General features: G+C 43.8%; 1 protein-coding gene across 17 annotated transcripts in view; it reads left to right on the top strand.

Annotated features, from left to right (window-relative positions):
* AOPEP (aminopeptidase O (putative)) overlaps positions 1-26,314 on the top strand; it is a 395,241-nt gene that overhangs the window by 215,269 nt on the left and 153,658 nt on the right. For 16 of the 17 annotated variants that reach the window (XR_008656596.2, XM_055271838.2, XM_055271836.2 and 13 more), the window contains 2 exons: positions 21,902-22,004; positions 22,633-22,740. The exons of the other annotated variant lie outside the window; for it this stretch is intronic. Coding sequence is in view for 15 of the 16 variants with exons in the window: in XM_055271838.2 (XP_055127813.1) it covers positions 21,902-22,004; positions 22,633-22,740 (211 nt within the window). In the remaining variant the exon portion in view is untranslated. The remainder of the gene's footprint in view (positions 1-21,901; positions 22,005-22,632; positions 22,741-26,314) is intronic. 17 annotated transcript variants of the gene reach the window in all.

Below are 26,314 nucleotides of genomic sequence, written 5' to 3'. Positions count from 1 at the left end.
GATGCCCAAGAGACATCCTGTCTGCCTTAATACGGCTAAAGATGAATTGCTAGTTTCAGGGTAGAGCTAGAAGGGCATGTGGCTTGACACAGTTTCATAGAATTGAACCCTCTGCCCTTGAGGAAGAAGGGGAAGGAGGATCGGGACAAAATGGGAAAATGAGGCACTCGTTACTTTGGACCATGTCCTGTGAGGGAGGACAGTAGTTCTTCGGGGCACCCACAGGCATGACGGTGGTGACTCAGCCTGGAATAAGCATCCAGTCACCTTTTTGTGTCACAGGAGCACCTTGGAGCCGTCTGTTTTATGGGATTACCTGGGTGGGGTCTTGTTGCTTACCAAGAAGGGCAGGCAGTCCTTTTTAATTCTCTTGATGAATTTAATTCTCTTAATTCTCTTGATGAAGGGCAGGCAGTCCTTTTTAATTCTCTTGATGAAAGCCAACCATATCCTTCTATTTTAATATGGCATTTATACCTGAAGTTAATTTGCCACATTTTTATTGATTCATACCGTCTTATTTATTTATTTATTTATTTATTTATTTATTTATTTATTTTTTGAGACGGAGTCTCCTCTGTCACTGAGGCTGGAGTGCAGTGGCGCCATCTTGGCTCACTGCAAGCTCCACCTCCCGGGTTCACGCCATTCTCCTGCCTCAGCCTCCCAAGTAGCTCGGACTACAGGCGACTGCCACCACGCCCCGGCTAATTTTTTGTATTTTTAGTAGAGACGGGGTTTCACTGTGTTAGCCAGGATGGTCTTGATCTCCTGATCTTGTGATCTGCCTGCCTTGGCCTCCCAGAGTGCTGGGATTACAGGTGTGAGCCACTGCGCCCAGCCATATACCATCTTATTTTTAAATTGAAAGCTTGCAGGCTTCAAGGAAGAGTCTGATAAGGAGAGAGGAAAATCTCAGTTTCATCTGCTTTGGTGGCGGAAGCTCCAAAACGGAAATGTCCTGGGGCCCCTGCCGAGTGCCCCAGCTACCGAGGCCCTCCTCCACCAGGACCTGGCTCTGTCGCCACCCACAGTCCTCTGTCCTCAACCCTCCCTCCCTTCCCTCTCCCTCTAACTGCTGACTATGCTCACACTTCTCCCATCTTTTTTTTTTTGAGACAGAGTCTGGCTCTGTTGCCCAGGCTGGAGTTCAGTGGCGTGATTTTGGCTCACTGCAACCTCTGCCTCCGGGGCTCAGGTGATCCTGCCACCTAAGCCTCCCGAGTAGCTGGGACCACAGGTGCAAGCCACCACACCCGGCCTCTCCTATCCTTAATAATCTGTCCTTTAAACTGCTGCACCCTCATCTAATTATCAAAACACTTCTTGTCTCCATTCCCACAGCTCTTAAGAACTTCCAGTCCTCTGGAATCTGCTTTCTGCTCTCACCAGTATAGGAAAACTGTTTTTTCCTTGGCTCATTGTGCCCTGACAGTCACCAGATTATAGAAGCAAATTTTATTTTTAATCTTATGAGACTTCTCTGCTTTGTTTGGTACTATTGACAGCTCTTCTTGAAGTTTCTGTCACTGGCTTTTGTGGCAGTCCCTCACCTGATTCTTCTTGCCCTCTGTCATTCCTCCTCCATCTCCTTCGAGGTCTGCCCTTTGCCTGCCTGTGTCTTCAGAGCTGGTCTTCCTCGGGGCCTCCACACTCTGCTGCGTGTCCTCCCAGAGTGGTCTCATCTAAACCCCCATCTTAGGTGGGAGTCTCCAGGTGCAGACCCTGATGCAAGGTGTATGGGAAAGAGATTCATTAGGAATTGTTCTGATACGGGTTGGCTGTGTGTCCCCGCCCAAATCTCATGTTGAATTGTAATCCCCAGTGTTGGAGGTGAGGCCTGGCAGGAGGTGACTGGATCACAGAGGTGGTTTGTCATGGTTTAACACCATCCTCCCTTGGTGCTGTGGTCACAATAGTGAGTGAGTTCTCATGAGCTCTGGTTATTTAAAAGTGTGTGGCACCTTCCTCCACCAACTCTCTCCCTCCCTCCCCAGCCATGTAAGACGTCCTGCTTCCCCTTTGCCTTCTGCCATAATTGTAAGTTTCCTGAGGCCTCCCCAGGAGCTGAGCAGCTGACAGCATCATGCTTCCTGTACAACCTGCGGAACTATGAGCCAATTGAACCTCTTTTCTTTATAAATAACCCAGTCTCGTGTATTTCTTTATGGCAAGTCAGGAACAGACTATTATATGTTCCCAGGAGGTGGAAAGGGAAGGGAAATGGAAGTGAGGAGGCCAAGCCAGGGTGCCGTGACATCAGGCCAGGTCACGCAGTGTTACTCTGGAGGAAGCATGGGTCACCCTCAGTTGTTCGCATCAGGCAGTGGACCCCCAGGGTGCATGTACCCCTGCACTCATCTCATTGGTTGGAAAAATGTACAGTCCCAGGTGCTTCCAGCTCCATATGTTCATGGGCAAGACAGGCTCAGGCAACCTCAGGGCCACCCTCTGACAAAGAGTTGCAGAGAGCATGCCAAGGGCTGATGTGCACATGGGTGGGGTGTGGGCATGGCCGGCCATACCCCTTTTTAAGCCAAAGGCCCCCAAGTCTCCACCGGCAGCCCCACTCTCTCTAAAGATCAAGCGTGAATGCTTAACTCCCCATTGACATCTCTCCTAATTACCCCACAGGCATCTCTTATGATCATCCCCTATACCCTGCTTCATCTGCTCCCCTCCCATAGTGTTGTACTCATCACTGGTGGCACAGGTCCACCCACAACAGGGTAGGAGCCTGGGAGCTCCAGCTCCTGACTCTCCTTCACTCCTCCCCTGGGAGCCATTGCTAACAACTGCCAATTTCATCTCCTAAGGACTTCCTCAATTCAACTCCTCTTCTCCACCCCTAATACCACTGTCTCTCTCTTCACCACTGCTTGTAGCAGTCCAGCAGCCCCAAAGTGTTTTCTACTTCTGGTCTTGCCCTTCCTTGCTGCCACCAGAGAGCTCTCCTTAAGACACCTCATGGTTCTGCCACTTCCGTGCTAGAACTCTCCAAAAGCTTCCCCTCACCTGCAGGAAAATCTTCAAGCCCCTTAGTGTGGCATGCAAGTCCCTGCACATCACCTCTGTCCCCCATCTCATCTCTTGTCATTCTTTGCTTTACCCTCTCCCTCCAGGTAGCTCAGAGACCCCTACTGTGATAGTCAGCTTGGGCTGCCATAATAAGTTACCAAAGGCCAACATAAATTTATCTTCCCACAGTCTGGAGGCCAGGAGTCCCAGATCAAAGTGTTGACAGATTTGGTTTCTTCTGAGCCCCCACTCCTTGGCTTGCTGTCACTGAGCAGAAAAAACAAACTGTTTTTCATCTGCTCTCACTCCACAATCATCAACACAGAAGACTTCTGTGGCCAAATGTGTAGGAGGTTTCCCCACACACCAAGCAAGCAATAACTTCTGTAGTGGACATCAGCTGGGTGTCCCCTAATTCAGTTTAATTCTGACACTGTCCAGAGTATCAGATCCCACAGGGTGAGTGCTCAGTCCCACAAGACTGCCCTCCACCTCCGACACCAGTCACACGCCCCAGGTTGTCTACCCTGTGTTTTTGACCAACCGGCTATAAATTGGGGTTCCCATGGCTGGCACGTTGGGTTTATTAATTTGCTAGAGCAGCTCACGGAACTCAGGGAAACACATTTACTCCTTTATTATAAAGATACTACAAGGGATACACGTGAAGAGATGCATAGAGTGAGGTATGAGGGATGATGTGTGAGGCTTCCCTGCCCTTTCCAGATGTGCCCCTCTCCCTGTGTTCAGCTATCCAGAAGCTCTCCTAACCCTGTCCTTTTGGGGGTTTATGGAGCCTTCTTTATACAGACATGATTTGTCAAACCATTGGCCTTTGATGGTCAACTTGACCTTTACCCCCGTCCCCTCTCCAGAGATTGGGGGGCGGGGCTGAAAGTCCCAACCCTCTAATGCTGCCTTGGTCTTTCCAGTGACCAGCTCCTCCTGAAGCTACCTAGGGGCTGCTAGCTACCCATCAACTCATTAGCGTACAAAGGCATAATTGTGAAGATCCAGAGGATTTTAGGAATTATATGCCAGGAAACGAGGACAAAAACCAAATATACACTCCACAGTGTGACAGCCACCTTCTCGCTGTGTCCTCAAGTGGCCTTTTCTCTGCATGTGCATGTCCCTCGTGTCCCTCTGTATGTCTTAATCTGCTCTTCCTAAAGGACACTAGTCACATTGGAATAGGCCCACCCTGACAGCCTCATTTTAATTTAACCACCTCTTGAAGCCCTCAACTGCCCTATCTCCAAAGACAGTCGTATTCTGAGATATAGGGGGATATGGCTCCAACATATACATTTGGGGGAACCCAATTCAGTCATAGCTCCTACCATCTGCCTGCTCTTTCTTACCTCCATGCCTTTTAAAAATGTTGTCTCTATTTAGAATATCCTTGCCTTGCTGCATAATTCCATATCATTATGACTCATCATTATGACTCAGCACAGATTGCATTGCCTTCCCAGAAAGTCTCAGACCTATCCTAATGTGAGCTGCTGTCCCTCCTCTGTGCTCCTAGGCGCTCTTCTCCGTCCCTTTCTGATCTTACTACATGATTTGATCATTCTTTTTATGTGTACCACATTAAATTGCCAATATTTGATCATTTTTGCCCTACAAAAACAATTTCTTTTTTCTTTTTTGAGACGGAGTCTTGCTCTGTCGCCCAGTCTGGAGTGCAGTGGCGTGGTCTAGGCTCACTGCCACCTGCAACTCCCTGGGTTCAAGCGATTCTCCTGCCTCAGCCTCCCGAGTAGCTGGGACTACAGGCATGCGCCACCACACCCAGATAATTTTTTGTATTTTTAGTGGAGACGGGATTTCACCGTGTTAGCCAGAATGGTCTCGATTCCTGACTTCGTGATCCGCCTGCCTCGGCCTCCCAAAGTGCTGGGATTACAGGCGTGAGCCACCGCGCCCGGCCAAAAACAATTTCATATTGTCCAACAGAATACATATCTCTCTTCTGACCCTCAGACTTTTGTCCCTAGGGATTATGTCTTGTTTCTCAGTGCACCACAGTGCTTGGCACTGAGAGGGTGCTCCGTGAGTGTTGAAAAAATGAATCTCATAGACATGATGTCTGTCCCTGAGGTTCTTTATACGTTATTTGGAGAGCTGAAATACTGGTCACAAGATAGATAGGTAATCCTAGGCTACACCCTCAGAGTTCTAAGAACTGAGAGTTTACTATTGACGGGTTTAGTTAGAAAGGGCTACAGGGAGGATGTGAGGCTTGAGCTGGGATAGTAAGAAAGGATACCACTGAGATTGGTGAAGAGGCAAAGGGAGAGGAATTCAAGGAGCAAAGCCTGGTAGGCATAAAAAGGAATGGATTGTGGATGTGGACATTAACATGAGAATGGACTTGCTGGAGAGGACAGCCATGAAAAGAACCAGTGAGACTGAAGTGGGCCAGGCAAGGCTAGTCTAAGTCATGGAGCTCCTCAGATGCCAAATTCAAGAACTCGTATGTGATCTTCTGGGTAATGGCGAGGTATTTTAAGTTCCAAGAATGACATAATGAAAGTAGAGTTCTAGGAAGATTACCCAGCGTTTGGGATAACATGTGATCAAAGAGAAAGAGTCAAGAGAACAGATGGAATCAGGTGGCTGTGTGAGGAACAGAGGCGTAAATTCAGAAGACCTTGGTTGGCCTAAAGATCTGACTGAATTGTTCATTTGCAGCTATCAAAAACGGATTGAAAGAAGGCTTCTAGGCTGGGCGCGGTGGCTCACGCATATAATCCCGGCACTTTGGGAGGCTGAGGCTGGCGGATCACAAGGTCAGGAGTTCAAGACCAGCCTGGCCAATATGGTGAAACCCCATCTCTACTAAAAATACAAAAATTAGCGGGGCATGGTGGCAGGCGCCTGTAGTCCCACCTACTTGGGAGGCTGAGGCAGGAGAATCACTTGAACCTGGGAGGTGGAGGTTGCAGTGAGCCGAGATCATGCCACTGCACTTCAGCCTTGGTAACAGAGTGAGACTTCGTGTCAAAAAAAAAAAAAAAAGGCTTCTAATAATACAATGTAAAGCCATCCCCATTGTATATAAGGATTGACCCATTAAAAGAAAAGTTAAATTCGTGGGTTCTGTGAAGTTTGTGAGTCTTTGAAAAGAGGGAAAGACAACAGCCCATGTTCCTCCTTGGCCAAGGTCTGGTTGATCCTGCCTCGTGTTAGGGAGGCATCGTCTGAGGATATCGGTTGAGGCCACTCCAGAGCTCATCCGCCCTTGGTCTTGACCCAGGACGGTAGGATGGGGTTTATGAGAATGGCTGCCTGGATGAGTTCTGACTCTACTACAGGTTCAGAATTTCTAATATGAAAATCTGAACAAAACTTCCTGGGCAACAACATGACCACTAATGGAAAATTTCATACCTGATCTCATGTGATGGTGGCTCCCAGTCAAAACTTTGTTTCATATACAAAATTATTTAAAATAATGTATAAAATTACCTTCCGGCTATGTGTATAAAAGGTACTCAGTACCCTCGGGGCATTGGTTCCAGGACTGCCCCCATACCAAAATCTCAGGATGCATAGTCGGCCTTGTGGAACTTGAGGAAACAGAAAGCTGGTCCTTTGTATCTGGGGGTTCCACATCCCTGGAGTACTATATTTTCAGTGTGAGGTTGGTTGAATCTGCAGCTGATTGAATCCAAGCACGGAGAACCTGAGGATTGGGAGGACCAACTATATATGAAACACAAATAAATTTGTATTTTGACTTGGGTCCCATCCCCAAGGTATTTCATTTGTATGCAAATATTCCAAAATCCAAAAATATCGGAAGTCTGAAACACTTCTGGTTCCAAATATTTTGGATAAAGGATACTCAACCTTTACACACATTTGCTGTGTGGCCTTGAGAGAGTTACTCAACCACACTTAGCTTTAGTCCTCTTAGCTGTAAAACAGGGATGATAACACAATAGTTTCTACCTTATAGGTGGACGTGAGGAATAAATGCAATGAATACATGCAAACCATTTAGAACATGTATGTTAAGTTGAATCACAGGGAATTGCTGTTTTGGTGGATCTAAAATGAATATTGTCAGGGCCAGGCGCGGTGGCTCATGCCTGTAATCTCAGCACTTTGGGAGGCCAAGGTGGGCAGATCACTTGAGGTCAGGAGTTCGAGATCAGCCTGGCCAACATGGTGAAACCCCGTCTCCACTAAATACAAAAATTAGCTGGGCATGGTGGCATGCCTGTAATCCTAGCTACTCAGAAGGCCTCATGAGGCATGAGAATTTCTTGAACGTGAGAGGCAAAGGTTGAAGTGAGCTCAGACTGCACTCCAGCCTGGACAGCAAAATGAGACTCCATCTCAATAAATAAATAAATAATAAAATAAAATAAAATAAAATAAAATGAATATTGGCAATTTTCTACAGTTCAGGTAAATACTTAACACATTTGATGCTATCATCTATGTCCTTTGACACTTGGAAAAGGTTTGTCAAACAAGTGGCAGAGGGCACAAGGACACAGCCCCCACAGCCAGCCCCACTGCCCCTCCTGGCTTATTCTGATTTCCTCAGCCTGGCTCGTCCCCTCATGTCCGCAAGGCTCTGGAGCTGGGCCCATCCCTTTCCCTGCTGCCACCCTTCCCTGGGGACCACACAAGGCATCTGCTCCTGTCTCTTTACCAACCAGAACATGGAAACCCCTCCCTCCCCTCATGACAAACATAATTGGCTGGAATGTTCAAAAAGTTAATTTTACTAATTAAGAGAATGTTAAAAGTGCAAGAATGCCTGGTTACACATGTAGAGCATAGGCATAAAAGGAAAGAGTCTGAAAGTTCAACAGAGATGCTCAAGCAAATTGCTAGAGGTAAGAATTGAATGAGCATCACTTCTAAAACTACCCTTCTGGAAACTACATCTAGTCCAGCCCCTCTGAAGGGCAACCTTTGAGTCCCCTCTGGCTCTTCTCTATAAAGCTCCTCTGGCCTCTGTTCAAAATCTCATCACTGTCCGGAGTAGAAAAAAGTTATTGCCTTTATGGCTTTCGAGAGTTCCTACCTGACCATTGGCCTGTGCCTCTCCTAAGGTCTCAACTGTGTGTCTTAGAATTCCTGCCCTACACCCCTCTATCCCTCAGGCATGTGGGATCCGCCTACCCACTCCTGTCTGTCTAGTGTTTTTATTTGAACCACATGCACTAACAAGCGACCTGTAAAGAGTGTTTCTACCTGTTCTTGATGGGAGGATGCTATACCTATGCCAGCATTTTCTGAAAAACTTTAGAGCTCTCAGCTAGCCAGAAATGGACTCTGCCCTTTCCTGTTTCAAAGGTCAGCTCCACCCGCCTGAGCTGCCCACTCAGTTTGTTTCCTGTCAGAGGGACACCCTCAGCTCTCAGCTCTTTTAAACAGCAAAGATGACAGACATGTCCTGAATAATTGAACTGAAATAACCTTCCCTCTTTATTTTTCCAGACCATTTCCTGGTTAGTCAGCACTCAGGTCTTTCTAAGGGGGAGAGAATTCTCCATAGACCCCTAATTACATATTTACAGTACTTGGTGTTTCATTTTTGCAATAACATCTAGTAGGGTCCTTTTTCTTTATATAGAAAAACATGAAAAAGCAAGGCATTTCATAACCACTGGTTAGTTAACTTTGGTTAATTTTTTTTCAAACATTAAAGCACATAGTAAGAAAATTCAAACAGTTTAGAAAAGTATAAAATTCCATTTACTACCACTGTAGTCCCTTACCCAAAGATAATTACTGCTACTGTTTTCTTGTGAATCTTGGGAAAGTAAATTTTGTAAGTATACATGCATACTTCCATATTGCTGCTCCGTGTAAAACTGATTCATTATAAAGCTATTTGACTATAAAATATTTCCTACAAAATTATTCATGTACATATGCCAGTCCATAATAATTCACTCTTATTTTGCCCATCCTAAGGATATCTTATGCACTCAGGCAGTCAGAAGAATCATTATGTACATTACATGTTCAGCTAATGAGCGTTAGTTTCCCATTCAGAAAAACTCTCATCCAGTGAGTGCTTTCTCATGTAACGCCAAATTGACTTTGTTCCACAGAGTATTTTCTTACTTCCTGTGCCCCTTTTTCCTACCATTTAGTTTGTGTTTTGGCCAACAGTTTTGATCTAGAATGGATGACAAAAACTGTACAAGTATTCTGCTGGACCTGCCGCAAAGACATGAAAGAAGAACATCCTGCTAGATGTTACAATTCCACTTTACAGGAGTTCTTGCCCCTTTCAAGTCACTGATTGAGGACAGAAGGAATAAGAAACAGGGACTGTACTATTCAACATTGTACTGGAGGTTATAGCCAGGGCAGTTAGGCAAAAAAGTGAACTACAAGGCATCCAGATTGGAAAGGAAGAAGTACAACTGTCTCTATTTGTAGACATAATCTTATATGGAGTAAATCCTAAGTAATCCTCCAAAAAAAATAATTAGAGCTAATAAACAAGTTCAGTAAAGTTGCGAGATATAGGATCAACATACAAAAGTTAGCTGTATTTCCATACGCTAGCTAAGAATAATCTGAAAGTTAAATTAAGAAAAATTCATTTACATCACTTGAACCCAGGAGGCAGAGGTTGCAGTGAGCCAAGGTTGTGCCATTGCACTCCAGCCTGGGGGACACAGTGAGACTCTGTCTCAAAAAAAAAAAAAAAAAAAAAAAATTCATTTACAATAGCATCAAAGATAACAAGGTCCTGATTCAAAATGGATCAAAGACCCGAATATAAAAGCTAAAATTATAAAACAAATAGAAAAAATGTAGATGTAAATCTACATGATCTTGCATTAGGCAATAGTTTCTTACATACTAGACACTGAAAGCATAAGCAACCGAAGGGAAAAAGAATCAGTAAATTGGACTGCATCAAAATTAAAAACTTTTGTGCGACAGAGGACTCCATCAAGAAAATAAAAAGACAACCTACAGAATGGGAGGTAATATTTGCAAATCATTTATCTGTTAAGGGACTTGTATTCAGAATATATAAAGAACACTTACAACTCAACAATAAAGACAAATGACCCAATTAAAAATGGTCAATCTGGGCCGGGCGTGGTGGCTCATGCCTCTAATCCCAGCACTTTGGGAGGCTGAGGTGGGCAGATCACTTAAGGTCAGGAGTTCAAGACCAGCCTGGCCAATGTGGTGAAACCCCGTCTCTACTGAAAACACAAAAATTATCCCGGTGTGGTGACATGCACCTGTATTCCCAGCTACTCAGGAGGCTGAGGCAGGAGAATTGCTTGAATCTGGGAGGTGGAGGTTGCAGTGAGCCGAGATCGTGCCCCTGCACTCCAGCCTAGGTGACAGAGTGGGACTCCATCTCAAATAAAAAAAAAAAAAGGATCAATCTGGCTGGGTGCAGTGGCTCATGCCTGTAATCCCAGCACTTTGGGGACGCTGAGGCAGGCAGATCACTTGAGGTCAGCAATTCGAGACCAGCCTGGCCAACATGGTGAAACCCCATCTCTGCTAAACATACAAACAATTAGCAGGGCGTGGTGGCACACACCTGTAATCCCAGCTACTCGGGAGGCTGAGGCAGGAGAATCACTTGAACCCGAGGGGCAGAGGTTGCAGTGAGCTGAGATTGTGCCACTGCACTACAGCCTGGGCAACAGAGTGAGACTCTATCTCAAAAAAAAAAAAAAAAGGTCAATCTAAGTTGACATTTCTCCAAAGAAGATATACAGATGGCCAATGAGCACATAAGATACTCAAAATTATTGGCTTTCAGGAAATACAAATCAAAACCACAGTGAGATACCACTTCATACCTACTAGGATGGCTACAATGAAAAAGACAGATAATAAATATCAGTGAGGACTTGGAAAAATTGGAACCCTTGTACACTGTTGGTAAAATGGTGCAGCTGCTGTGGAAAACAGCCTGGCGGTTCCTCAAAAGCTTAAGCATAGAGTGACCATATAACCCTGCAATTCCATTCCTAGCTAAATAACCAAAAGAAATGAAGAACTCATATGTAAATGTTCATAACAGTATTATTCATCATAGCCCAAAATGGAAACAACCCAAATGTCCATCAACAGATGAATGGATAATCAAAATATGTTATATCCATACAGTGGAATATTAATCAGCCATAAAAAGGAACGGAGTACCGATATTTGCTGCAGCAAGGGTGAACCTTGAAAACATTATGCTCAGCAGAAAAAGCTGGACACAAAAGGCCACATACTATATGATCTGATTTATGTGAACTGTCCACAATAGGCAAATCCATAGAGACAAAAAGTAGATTTTTTATTTTTATTTTTTTATTTTGAGACAGGGTCTCACTCTGACCCTGAGGCTGGAGTGCTGTGGCATGATCATGGCTCACTGCAGCCTTAACCTACCAGGCTCAAACAATCCTCCCATCTTGATCTCCTAAAGTAAGAAGTAGATTAATGGTCAGGGCCTGGGTGGAGGTGGGAAGGAGATTGGGAAGTGACTGCCAGTGTGTATTTGGTTTCTTTTTAGGGTGATTAAAATGTTCTAAAGTTGATTACGTTCTAAAGTTTATTGCACATAATCAACTTATGTGCAACTCATAAGGTTGCACAACCTTATGAGTATACTAAAAACCACTATATGTGAATTACATCTCAATTTTTTAAAAAAGAGAGAGATTGATGGAAATCATTTGATGTTCTCTACTGTCTCATAACACCCCTGTAGCCTAGTGGGGTTGATCAACAATCATCTGGAGGAGACATGGAAAAAGAAATTGGGGCAGGAGGCGACTGGTGACCTCCAAGGTTTGGATGAAACCCACGGGGCCATTTCCAGCGTTGGATGGATGGAAGACATCTCCATAGGGTCTGTGATATAACAACCCCATGGAATGATAATTCACTCCCGAGAAAGCATCCCTCAAGCACAAGTGTATACACACAAGACTGTGTGTTTTATCCACACCATGCTATACCTCCCATTGTCCTCTTAATAATAGAATCCTGGCTAGTATTCTGTCATCAACACAGCGAATTATTTGTTTTTTTTAACTGCTGCGAGTATTCCCAGATATGAATGTTCCATTACTAACCATCAAACATTTGTTAGCCGTTGGGCGTCATTATGGTCATTTCTAGTTTTTTGCTTTCACAAACAATGCTATGGTGAATGGTCTCACACTTACTGTTAGATGCACTGCATGTGAAATAGAAGACCCAAAGAGTACACTGTTGCTGGCAAGGCTGAGAAGAGAGCTCCTCTGCTGAGGACTCGTCCTCTTGTGCATCCTGGTATGTACTGGGCTGAAAACCAGGCAAGCCCTCCACCCCTGCCGCTGCCACCCCCATGCCTAGGGCCGTGCTGTCCTCCACCGAGGAGGGAAAAGTCCTTCTCCAGCTCCCACGGGCCATCTGCTCCTCGTTGAGTCATCAGATGAGGCGATCCTTCCCATTACCTCAGCACACAGCACTGCACATGCTGTTGGTGTTCAAAACGGGCTTTGAGCCTCCTCTTGTAAAATGAAGCCAATGTTTGTCTCATTTGCCTCTTTCCAGAAGAAGTCGTGATTTTTTTTTTAATGCAATACAGAAAAAGTTTTCCATTTTTGTTCTTTCTACTTTTGCTTTCAGTAATTTTCAGGTTCTCTGTATTCCTGTGTTCTGAATGTGTATGGCACATTGGCAGCCTGAGTTACCGCTGAGTCACTATGATCACCTTAACCCTGGTAGATGAACCCAGCTTATGAGGAGACCTGCCTCAGCACATTGCACAGCTCTCCCCCGCCCCAAAGAGAACACTGTGAAAAGTACAGTCAAGGCCTTGTACTGCTTGGATCCTATACTCAAAGTTAATTCTATCTTACAATATATATTTAATACAATTCAGTTAAGCTTCCTCTAAATAATTCATTTAGTTCAGTTTTTTTTTTTTAAATGAAAACCACACTTGATGCTGATTTAGCAAGGCCAAAGCTGTGTAGCAAACCTCTTGACTCTACTGAATGGATGAATAATGTTTTCCTTCACATGCTTTAGCTTAAATACATTCCGGGCTATACAGTCTCTTAAAATTGTAGATATTAGAATCAGAAAGGAGCTTAAAAGTGATTTTGCCTAACCTTCCCTGTGCCTGACAGATGGCCACTCAGCTTCTACCTGAGCAGTTCCAGGATCCAGGTCTCATTGCACTAGCAAACAGCAGATTTCCTGTGCTCAGCTTCTACCTGAGCAGTTCCAGGATCCAGGTCTCATTGCACTAACAAACAGCAGATTTCCTGTAGGAAGAGCCTGATCCTTAGAATGGCCCTTCTCAGATTGGGCTGGAATCTGTCTCCTGTAACATCTGCACAGTCCTCTTAGCTCTTATCTCCGGAATTGCACAGAATGCGCCTTGCTCCCACCAAAACAATCTACGTATCTGAAGGCTCTTCTTTCTTTTCCTGACCAATAGGTCACTTTTTTGGGTGAATTTAGCATATACACCACATGCCTGGGAGAATGTTCACTTTCTTGGGCTTGGTCCTTGGTTGTTCTCTTTGTTGACAGTGGTCTTCTCCAAATGTGACAACTGAACTGAACACAGCCTGCTTTGAGGCGCCACCCATGAAGCATGGAGTGGAACTGTTATTGCACCCCTGGATCTGGATCATCCAGAAAAGACAGGACAAGTGTTCATCCAGTGGGATTCACTCAGATATATATACCATGTTTCTTTTTTGTTATTTATTTATTTTTTTTCAAGATGGAGTCTCGCTCTGTCACCCAGGCTGGAGTGCAGTGGTGCGATCTCGGCTCACTGCAAGCTCCGCCTCCTGGGTTGACGCCATTCTCCTGCCTCAGCCTCCTGAGTAGCTGGAACTACAGGGGCCCGCCACCACGCCCGGCTAATTTTTTTTTTTGTATTTTTATTAGAGACGGGGTTTCACTGTGTTAGCCAGGATGGTCTCAATCTCCTGACCTTGTGATCCACCCGCCTCGGCCTCCCAAAGTGCTGGGATTACAAGCGTGATCCACCGCACCCGGCCTTTTATTATTCTTTTAAGAGATAGGTCTCGCTCTGTCGCCTAGGCTAGAGTGCAGTGGCGCAATCAAAGTTCACTGCAGCCTCGAACTCCTGGGCTCAGTGATCCACCCATCTCAGCCTCCTGAGTAGCTGGGACTACAGGCGAGCACTACCACATCTCGCTTCGTTGCCCAGGCTGGTCTCGAGCTCCTGGCCTCAAGGGATCCTCTGCCTCGGCCTCCCAAAATGCTGAGATTACAAGCTTGGGCCCCTGCACCCAGCCCCGTATTTCATTTTTACATTCAGTATGATACACCTTGTCATGGCAGTTCTACCATTCCAAGTCCCATGCATTTTTCCTCCTTAATAAGATTCTTTGAGTGCTTTCAATATGCCGAACACTGTCCTAAGCATTCTATGTACATTATCTCATTTGATCCCAAAATGGCCTTGTGAGAGAAGTGCTGGTACCATGGTACCATTTTCCTCCCCATTTGATAGAGGAGGAAGCAGGTGTATGGAGATATTAAGCAGTCAGCCTTGTCTGCACAGCGAGTAAGCAGCAGCGCTGGGGTGAAAGCAGAGGCGCATCTGACCCCAGAGCCCAGCTCCTAACTGCTCCTGTCCACATCACCTCCCCCAGCAGGATTCCCATTACATTTGCATTCCTCCTGTTGATCCAGCCCACCCTTGTGCTTACTATGTTGGAAGCCACAGCGGTCACCTCCTGCTACATGTTGAGTTTACAGAAAATTAAATATACTAAATATTTTTCATAGGCAAACAGTTAATTTTTAAAAAACTCTTTCTCTCTATTAGATATTTTCTTCTTACTCATTGGACCCTCAGTTCAGCCTGTGGTTGCTGTTCTTGACTGTGGATGCTATCAGTCAACCAGGTAGACTCCCAGCTATAGCTCATAGGCAAATCTGTTAAGCCAGTAAATCACCATTCCTTAGGCACAGCCCTAAGGACCTCCATCCAGGTTATAGGAAATAATTAATCAACACCCTTGGGGCTCTGTTTTTTAGCCTTGTATAAAGCCGTGAAACAACTACCATATGCTCACCGTTGCATGCTCTCCACCACATTCATTCTACTAGCTGCCTTGCAGAAGTCAGGATGCTCCACTGAATTTCTGGAACTGGCCCTTAGGATCCCATTCTAACTCTTGTAGTTCATCATTTTCTCTTTTAAGTGCTCACAACCTGTTCAATAACGTCATCACAAATTTTGCCCCCACCATCTCTTATCTTTGCAAATCAGAATAGCTGTCTACCTCTTTCAGCTTCTTTCTCATTGTCTGTGTGAATTGATCCCCACCCAGAGATCTGTGATCACATATATCACAGGTGGAAGCTTTCAGAGCTATAGCCTGTCCCTCACCTGGACTTGGAATGGGAACTCCTTTAAAGGGTGAAGGAGCCCTGTCTACCAGTACCAATCAGCAGTTCCCACATAGCAGGGCTTGTTCTACCATGAGTAGCTTGAAAATCATTTTCCTTGGCAGGAAAGTTGAATCAAAATGGGAGTTGAGTCATTCTGTTCTTTCTGCCACCTCTTGGCACCTGGTCTTCCTTATGCTCCCAGCTTCACCTCCAAGCTTTTTTTGTTGTCCTGGGCCTTCTCCACTAGCTCATCCTGAAGTTTTGCCTTCTTGGCAGTCATTTTACAGCCTCCCAGCTCTCTTTATGTAGTGTGGGTTTTTCCTTTCTCCAGCATCCCGTTCAACTATTGTCCATGTTCTCTGAAAACCACCCTTAGCAGAAACTGCCTGTGCAGTCACATGGGTGTCTTGGCTCTCCGTTTTCCTCTGTCTCTTTTGAGAATGTGTCTAGATCATTGCTTGCTGTGTTGAATGGGGCAATATTGCATTCAGACCATTGCATTGATTGGTTTCTTATTTTTTCTCCATGTGGCGTTTTGCTTCTCAGAGAGGAATTTCTGCATGGGCAATCGAGACCTGAGGACGTTCTTGGTTTTGTGTTGATACTCATTGCTTTTCTGAGTTTCATTTTTCATTTTCCTACCCTGATTATTAAAATGTGTAGAGTTTGTTTGCATTTTCCACAGTTCTGCTAACTACAGAGTTTCTCCTTATCACCTTCTTTAGCAGCTGACCTGGGATGCTGAGACTTCTATGGGTACCCACCACTGGGTCCTTTCACTATCAGGAGGACAGAATAAACTTTCTTTATTTTCCCGTGGCTCCTCAGAGGGATCCTCCTTCTGTCTTAAATCATCTTAGCAATTGCCTTTTTCAACACCAGAGGAATATCTTTCTGTGTCTGCTGCAGGCTGATGGTCCCAGTGGGGAAGCCCTTCCTGCTGGGTAGCTGTTAAATCCATTTTGAAAAGCATACAGACAGTCACACCTGCCAAATAACAGTGGTGTTGGTGCAATACAGATTTATTAGTTAAAGGTTTATTCACAACCTTTTGGTAGCACTGCAAATGCTAGTCAGTGGCAAGTGTTCATTATTCACAGTTTATAGATAGGAAAATTGTCACTGAAAACAAACAGTGAATAGAGAATTCCTGTGCTTTCATCATTCTGCCTTCATTTTTTACCCAGAGGTGTCTACGTGGAGCAGTGTAGGCAAAGGGGATGAGTGTGTAAGGAAGATGCCCAGACCTAGCTTAGTAGGACTTTATGTGGCTCTTGAAATTTATTGTTTCTTTTATTTATTTTCTGATGATGATGAGTCAAGGAGCAAGCTTAAAGACCAGCCCTTAAAGGGTTTGCATTCAAAATCAGCAGTCTCACCAAGGGAGAGTATAGGCTACATTTGTGTGTGGTGTCTTTAAAACCTTTTCATTTTGGAATAGGTTTAGACTCCCAAGAAATTACTATAGTAGTAGAGTGAGTTCCTGTGTCCCCTCCCCCAGCTTTCCCCCATGACAGCATCTCACATGCATAACTATGGCGCCATGTCTTCTTAATGTCTTTGCCTGTCAGAGGAAGGTTTAGTTGATGCTACTGGAGCCTCAGTCAGAACATAGTCAGAACACAGAACACAGATAATAACCACATTTACATTGAGCTACTGAATGCCAGGAGGAGCTCTGGCTGAGTGCTCTGGTGCCACTCAGCTCTGGGAGCTGCCCCAGTGACTCTTACTGTCACCTTTTCACAGATGAGGGAGCTGGGCTGCATGGGACTCATGTTCAAGATCACGTGGCAGTGGAGAGACTTGGGTCCAAGCCTTCACCCAGTGGTCATGCTGCTGCCCCTGTGCATCTGGGGCTCAGATGGATACTGTCAGGCCAGTCTCTACACAAGGGTCAGATTTCACTTCCTTCATTGTTGCAGGGTGAGTGAGGTCCTGCTCTCAAAGCTGTCAAACCTGGTGGGGCAGCTGCGACTAACAGAAACACTGGGATGTTGAAATGCTCATTAATTCCCTTCTGTCTCATTTCTGGGATGCTTAGTCCCTGGCTCAGGCATGGCAGCAGCAGGTTTATAGATGAAGAATCTCTTGTGGCTCTCATGCTGACTGCCAGGAGTGTGAGAGGAAGAGTGCTGCTGGAGGGCCTGTCTGGGTGGGGGCAGAGCAGCGGGTGGGTGTTCAGACCCAGCTGACATGCCAGAGGACTGTTCAGAGGCATTTTCCCAAATCCCACCCTTGGGGTTATCCTGCAGGATTGGACCTTTCTTCAGGAGGCCCGATTCCAAATCAAATCATTATGTATCAAATATCACTGCCATCTGCCCACTCTTTAAATATCCACATCGCCTCTGTGGTTGCGGTGGAAAAGGAAGGCGTGGGGAAGGGAAAGGGCACGTCAATCTCAGTTATTGCATTTGGTGCCAAGTACAACAGAAACCAAGGGCATTTGAGCCCAGATGACCTTGGTAACTTGATCTCTCACATTCCATGTATTCCAGCCAAAGAAATAAACACCGGAGTGTAATGTCTAAGAGATACTGAACACTTTTGCTTTTATGGAATGCTTCCACATGACCTGAGCCTCATGCAGACTTTACAGGTGAGGAAGCTGAGCTTCAGGGAGAGTAAGCAATTCCTCTAAAGTTCTCCACTTAGTACTGGGCACAGCCAAGATGGGGACCTGGATCTTGGGGAGGCCCCAGAGTGTAGCAAGGACTTTGGTGTTCTGTGGACCTGGTTCTTACCTTGACTCTGCCACTAACCAGTTTTGTGGTCTTTTCTAGGACTCACTTTCTTTAGCTTTTAAATGGGCATAATCAGGATCTGGCCTCATCAGGATCTTATGAGGGAAGAGGGTGTGATGCATAATAAGAAGAGCTTGGCAGAGTACCTGGCACAGAGGATAACCAGGAAACGTTAGCTGTTAGTACTAGTCCAGTTAGAAACGAATCTGGCTACAATTATTGCAGCAATAAAGCAATGGTTGACTTAAACAAATGATAGTTATCTTTCACACACAATAAAAAGTCAGAAGGCAGGCAGCCCCAGGCTGGCCAGGAGCAGCATGATGCTAGTAAAGGCTGTTTGCCTTCCTTCAGTCCATTCTGCTCTCCACAGAATCCTGGTTTGCTGCCTCATGGTTGCAAGATGGCCATCACTGCTCCATCCACCAGGCTTGTGGGGAAGAGGTGCGGTAGCAGTCACATTTTCCCCCTTTATAAGGAAAGCAAAAGCTTTCCCAGAACCCCACACCAGCATGCAATCACAGCAGACATCTGCTTTTTTCATTTTGGCCTGGACTAAGTGCCACAGCTGCAAGGGACACTTAGAAAATGAGCATTAGCTTTTCAGATTCAGTCATACAAGTGGCAAGGAAGAAGGCAAATGAGAATGGGAGTAGACCGATCAGTTGGATTTGCCACAGCCCTTCCTGTCTCTCACACTGTCATTTAGACAAAAATTTTGCATTGGTCCTCAGGTGCATAGGGCTTAATTCATCCTAGTCATGTTCTAGTGGCACATGAGTGGCACAGCCCCTTTTCTAGACTGATGGCCTTTCCTGCTCACAAGTGTATGCTGTTTCATGTACGTGCATCGCTTAAGTTTTTAAATGAAACGTAACATAGATACATTAAAGTGCACAAGTCTTTGCTAGATGGCTCAAAGCATTTTTATGATTTATCCGCATGAAAGTACATTCAGATCAATCTACAGAACATTCCCAACATCTCAGAAACCTTCCTATTTCTCTGCCCTCTGTCAACACTCCCTCCCAAGGTGACCATTATTCTGATCTCTATCCCCGTAGGTCAGTTTTGCCTGTTCTTGGGTTTCATTGACATCGACTTGTACATGTGTATGTGCACTTCGTGGATCTGACTTCTGTGGCTGACCTGTGAGAGTCATCTGTGTTACTGCGTGTGGTTGTAGTTCATTTGCTTTCTCCTGTACTTTGTCTCTCTACACAGACCTGGTATTAGTAGCATTGTGAGAACCAGAGTAGCACAGAGATGGAAGTTTCCTGTTTCCATTCATGGAGTGTCTTTTCCTCCTAGAAACCACCCCCTCTGATTTCTTGCAAAGCTCGCCTGTGCACTGCCCTCTCCAGCACCAAGCTGCTGTCAAAGGAATCTCTTGGGGACTTGTATGTTGGCTTTGAATGCTGTCAGCAGGAAGAATTTTCTTGAGCACTTCTTCATTTGGAGAGGATGGAAGAAGAGAGTTAGAGAGGGATGCTTTCGGGAAGGACATTTTTAGGCAAAGGAAAAAACAGCAACTGAAGGCGTCATTGGGAACTGGAACCTGGAAGCCAGCCTTCTGAGCAGAGATTTACATCATTCTTCTGTGTTCCTCCCCTTCGAGCAGTCTCAATTCAGGGCTCAAGGGCAAAAAAGACGCACGGCAACTCTGCCTGTCTTAGGGCTGGGCAACCTAGTTTGAGTTCAGACTGACTCTTGAGAAGTCTCCCTTCCCCCAGACAGTGGGTGATGGGCTTTCCTTATCAAAGCTAGTGTGGCTTTCTTACAAAAACATTGCATGGTAGGACAAACCTGAGAGCAGTGAAAAAAGCTGATTCTTTTCAGGGGAGTCTTAAATGAAGATGAAATGGATTAGTTACTCTTACAAGTGTGGGCATGTAGGTAAGTCAGGGATCAAGTAGAAAAATGAAAAGTATGCAGTTAGCTCTGATGGTTTTCATCATCATCTTTCCTTTAGGTATCTGCTGATTCTGTGCCTTGTGTCTGCTGGGATAACACCCCAGAATATTCAGCTAAGACTTAATCAGGGATCCTGTTTGCTAAAATGGAATATTTTATTAAGTTTATTAGGTAATTTCTGTATCCCTGGCCCTTGCTAGGGGCTTTGCAATGTATTATTTCAGTTATTCTCCGCAGGATCAGGGAAGGTAGGTAGGATTATTCCCATTTTGCAAGTGAGTAAATGAAGGCTAGTAAGTAACAGGTAGTAAGAAGTAAGGCTGCTAGTCTAAACTAGGTCTCATATTCCAAAGGCTGCATACCTTCTGCACCACCACACTACCTTTTAAAATAACCCCTTGCTTTTCTGATGCACCAACCCTCTCGTGGTTCCTTGCCTTCCTTCACCTCAACACAACGCTCCTCAGTGTTGATCCAGTGAGTGGCCGGTTTTAGAACAGCCAGAAGCTGTAAATATCTCCTCACTTATTTTGATTCAGCTGTTGAAGCTATGCTGTAACATACTAGATGGCCCAAAGGATCTGTTATATTTTATTTAAAATATTTAAAATTTTAAAGCCATAGAGCACAGTGGAAAAGATCTTCATGGATAATAAGGAGTCACTGGTTTCAGTCCTAATGTCACTACAAATCAGAACAAGGCATAAGGCTGGGCGTGGTGGCTCACACCTGTAATCCCACTTTGGGAGGCTGAGGTGGACGGATGGCTTGAGCTCAGGAGTTCGAGACCAGCCTGGCCAACATGGTGAAACCCCATCTCTACAAAAAATACAAAAATTAGCTGGGTACAGTGGCAGGCTTCTGTAATCCCAGCTACTTGGGAGGCTGAATCAGAAGGATCATTTGAGCTCAGGAGGCAGAGGTTGCAGTGAGCCAAGATCGCAGCATTGCACTCCAGCCTGGGTGATGGGAGTGAAACCCTGACTCGAAGAAAAAAAAAAGACTTTGAGTGGACCATGACTGTCCAGTCCAATCTTTTGGCTTCCCTGGGCCACGTTGGAAGAAGAAGAATTGTCTCAGGCCATATATAAAATACACTAACACTAACTACAGCTGATAAGCTAAGAAAAAAATCGCAAAAAAATCTCGTAATGTTTTAAGAAGTTTGTGAATTTGTGTTGGGCTGCATTCAAAGTAATCTTGGGCTGTGGGTTGGACAAACGAGTGTAGACCTAATGTCTGTGTGCCTCAGTTTACCTCGTATGAAATGAGGAAGTTGAAGTATGTGATTATTGATGTCCCCACCTGTTCTAAAAACATGAGCTTCTATGACCTTTTTTTTTGTAATTCTAATATGGGTGGAAAGTACAAATATTTATTAAAGGAGGCTTAATTACTAAATGCAAATCCAGAGAAGTGGATAACATTGAGGCTTTCAAAATTTTTGGAAAGAGATATAAGTTCTTTACTTTTCCAAGTAAAGCTTCATTTTCCATTGCATTTCCCAGTCTGTCATCAAAAAAGGTTATATGTTCTTAGATAATTTATAGTAGAGCTTAGATCCCTTGAGGGTCTGGCAGGCTTTAATTTTGGATAAATTGATGTAAAATATTTGCCAATAGCCAACTTCAGGTTCCCAACCCAAAGATAAATCCCTCCTTATTCAGTAGATGAGTATGTAATACAAACTGTTCTAAATTATACCTGGTACTATTGAATAGAATCAGGATGATATTGAGCAACTCTGAAAATAACAAATAAGATGCTATTATGACCTAATTACTTAAGAATGTGCTATACTTAAATAAATTGTCACTGAATCATTTTAGACCCAGTAAAGACAAAACTGGCCACACAAGTGACTCAGGAGCATCTGTTATCAAGCATGGACTTAATCCGGAGAAGATCTTCATGCAGGTGCATTATTTAAAGGTAAGCATATGTCAGTTGCAGAAGCCAGTGATTGTGGTGCAGCACTTTTTAGGCCACACAATTAAACAATGATGATTAGTAACAAGACTGAGGCGAAAATACTGTAATGATATCTGACTGGCCAGATATCTGAGCGTTCAGTAATTAAAGCACTTCATGCCCAAAAAAGGAGACCAAGTTAGGAAAGACTGAATGAACAAAGGCTGAAATATTCCCTGCCCTGTACCTCTGTTCTCCCCACCTGAGGAGCAGAACTCTCACATTGCTGTCAGGTTCCGATTGAAAGACATGGATGAGAAGGAAGTGTTTTCTGTTGTAAAGGCCTTTCTTGGTAGCTGGAGTAGAGAAGAGCTGGGTCTCTCTTCTCTTTTCATCTGCGATGCACAACCGGGCTTCATGTGAACCAAGTCCAAACAGAAATGATGACAACATTAACAAAGGAGTTGAGAACTAATTAATTTCCAGGCCACGCCTTCCTGGTGAAAATGGAAAGGGCAGCCAGGGACAGGTAGGACAGCACATTCTAGATGCACAAGTGCACTGTGGGTTAGGTAGAGCTGATTATATAACCATTTTTTTATGAACTCATGGCAGGCCTCTTTTTCTCTCTCTTCTTTCTTTCTTCTAGGGCTACTTCCTTCTTCGGTTTCTTACCAAAAGACTTGGAGATGAAACCTATTTTTCATTTTTAAGAAAATTTGTGCACACATTTCATGGACAGCTGATTCTTTCCCAGGTAATTTATGGGTCCTCATGAGTCCATGATATAGGATTGGAGGGGGTATGGCACGTGAAGATTAGATTATGCCAGTATTAAAGAGTAGAGAAAAGGTTTCCCATTTAATGCAGCGGGAAAAATAGGAAGTTAATGAAATGGACACAAAGAAAGGGTTGCTTCAAGGAAGGTGATCTCTCTGTAGTTTTGAAATAAACTGTAACCCAAAGCTGTCTCGTACACAGTGATAGTTTAAGTGACCTTAAAGACAAAAATAAAACAATCCTGCCGTTCCCTTTACCTGGAATTATCTTTGGAAGACTGCCTTCTTCTTACCTTCTAGTTTCAGTTTGAATGCCACAGCCTCCAAGTCACCCGGCTAAACAGATCTGCATCCAGGCCCACGTGTCCCACCCCTTTGCCCTTTCCATTGCCTTCATTGTCATTGCCATTGTCTGTAATTATGTTTTCATTATGGGGCTATTTGTTTCTTTTCGCTTTCCTCTACTCTACGTATATGCCCAACAAGGCCAGACCATTCTATTTCACCAGTACTTAGCACATGATTGGCACACAGTAGGTACTCCATAAATATTTGATGAATAGATTAATAACAAGATACACTGAAATATGCAGACAGCCTGGCCACAAAACTATCAGCGAGAGACCCTGTCAGCTTGTATGGGTATGGGGTCAAGCAGCACATAGCAAGGAAGTTAACAAGGAGTGGCAGGCTCTGAAAAATGACACTCATAACTAATAGAAAATAGGTGATGCATCCTTAGCATAGATTGGACTAATGGACCTTTTTCATATTTGATAATTGTGCTCATATACAGCTGTGAGTCTCATTATCTACAATGTTAGATGTAAAGGATGTGCACGTGTAATTTGAACACAGATGGAAGAATCACATGAGCGTAACAAGACCGGATGGCTGTTCCTCTATGTTCTTTTTATTTTTGTATTGGGTGTGGGGAAAATCCTCCCTAAGCATATATTTGGAAAGGCAATTCGAAAACTGGTTCAGAAGTTTTACATGCTTGGTTGACTGATTAGTACAAATTCCTGCTGCTTAAAGCCACTTCTCACCAAGAGACTGCAGTGTTAAATAAGTGCATTGTATTTACCATGACTTTGGAGGTTTTGATTTTCACTTCCCATGGAACTCTTACTGCTCTCTTAACCAAACTGTTGAGTTCTTCGTTTGCTTCTCTCTTTTTTGTTGTTTTTTTGTTGTTGGAGACAGATTCTCATTCTGTCGCCTAGGCTGGAGTGCAGTGGTGCGATCTCGGCTCACTGCAACCTCCACCTCCCAGATTCAAGCCATTCTCCCGCCTCAGCCTCCCAAGTAGCTGGGATTACAGGCACCTGCCACGACACCCTGCTAATTTTTGTATTTGTAGTAGAGATGGGGTTTCACCATGTTGGCCAGGCTGGTCTTGAACTTCTGACCTCAGGTGATCTGCCCACCTCAGCCTCCCAAAGTCCTGGGATTACAGGTGTGAGCCACCACACCCAGCCTGTTTATCTCTTTTGAATAACTTCATTGTTTCTTCATAGCAACTTTATTGAGATAAAATTCACATACCATAAAGTTAACCCTTGGAAAGTCTACAAGTCAGTGGTTTTTGGTATATTCACAAGATTGTTCAACCATCATCATTATCTAATTTTAGTACATATTCATCAAACCCAGAAGAAATCATTAGCAGTCATTTCCCCATTTTTACTCCCCCACCCCTACATAACCACTAATCCGCTTTCTGTCTCTATGGATTTGCCTATTCTGGACATTTCATATAAAAGAATCATATACTTTGAGACCTTTTGTGTCTGGCTTTCTTAACATAATGTTTTCAAGGTTCATAGAGCATGTATCAGTACTTCATTCTTTTTTATTTTAATTTTCATTTAATTGTGATAAAATATATAAAACAAAATTTACCATTTTAGCCATTTTTAAGTTCACAGTTCAGTGGCATTAAGTACATTCACATTTTTGTGCAATCATTACCACCATCCATCTCCCATACCATTAATATTTCATCATGATAACCCTCCATTCTTTCCTCCCCCAGCCCCAGCAACCACCATTCTACTTTCTGTCTCTATGAGTTTGACTCCTCTAGGTACCTCATGTAAGTGGAACCACACAGTATTTGTCCTTTTGTATGTGGCTTACTTTACTTAGCATAATGTCTTCAGAGGTCATTGATGTTGCAGCATGTACCAGAATTTCTTCCCTTCTTAAAGCTGAATGCTCCATTGCATGTATATACCACATTTTGTTTACCCGTTAATTCTTTCATGAACATTTGCATTTTTTTCATCTTTTGGCCATTGTGAATAATGCTGCTGTGACCATTAGTGAATAAAATATCTGTTCAAGTCCCTGCTTTCAGTTATTTTCAGTATATACCCAGAAGTGGAATTGCTGGGTTATACAATAATTCTATGTTTAGCTTGTTGAAAAATTGTACTGTTTCCATATTGGCCGTGCCATTTTACATTCCCACCAGAAATGCACAAGGGTTCCAGTTTCTTCATGCACTTGCCAACACTTAATGCCCTCTGGATTTTTTTATTATTGCCACCCTAGTGGGTGTGAAATTATAGCTCATGATGGTTTTGATTTGCATTCTGTGATGGCTAATGATTTTGAGCACCTTTTATATGATTATGGGCCATTTCTTCTTTGGAGAAATGTTTATTCAGATTATTTGCTGATTTTAAAATTTTGATTGTCTTTTATTATTGAGTTTTAAGAGTACTTTATATATTTGGGATATAAGTCCCTTATCAGAGATATGATTTTCAAATATTTTGTTTTATGTTTTGTATTTTTACTCTCTTGATGGTGTCCTTTATAGCACAAAAGTTTTTAATTTTGATGAAGTCCAGTGTATCTATTTTCTCTTTGGTTTATTGTGCTTTAAGTGTCATAACTAAGAAACTGTTGCTTCATTAAAGGTCACAAAGATTCACTCCTATATTTTTTTAAGAGTTTTATTGCATTAGCTCTTATATTTAGTCCTCTGATCTGTTTTGAATTAATGTATTTTTTTGTTTTGTTTTGTTTTTTTGAAACAGAGTCTCACTCTGTCGCCCAGGCTGGAGTGTAGTGGCGCGATCTCAGCTCACTGCAAGCTCCGCCTCCCGGGTTCACGCCATTCTCCTCCCTCAGCCTCCGGAGTAGCTGGGACTATAGGCGCCCGCCACCACGCCCGGCTAATTTTTTGTATTTTTAGTAGAGATGGGGTTTCACCATGTTAGCCAGGATGATCTCGATCTCCTGATCTCGTGATCCACCCACCTCAGCCTCCCAAAATGCTGGGATTACAGATGTGATGAATTAATTTTTATATATATTGTGACGATTACAGTCCAACTTAATTTTTTTTTGCATGTGAATATCCAGTTGTCCCATAAACCATTTGTTAAAAAGACTGTTCTTTCCCTCCATTGAATTGCCTTGGTACCCTTGCCAAAAATTAGTTGATCATTAATGTAAGCATTCACTTCTGGACTCCCAATTTGATTCCATTAATCATTATTTCTATTCTTGTGCTAGTATCATATTGTCTTGATTATT

This window comes from Symphalangus syndactylus, chromosome 3 (assembly GCF_028878055.3).
Source record: "Symphalangus syndactylus isolate Jambi chromosome 3, NHGRI_mSymSyn1-v2.1_pri, whole genome shotgun sequence".
NCBI classification, from domain to species: domain Eukaryota; kingdom Metazoa; phylum Chordata; class Mammalia; order Primates; family Hylobatidae; genus Symphalangus; species Symphalangus syndactylus.
Note: the sequence above shows the minus strand (reverse complement) of the source record. Positions and strands in the feature narration are given on the sequence as shown.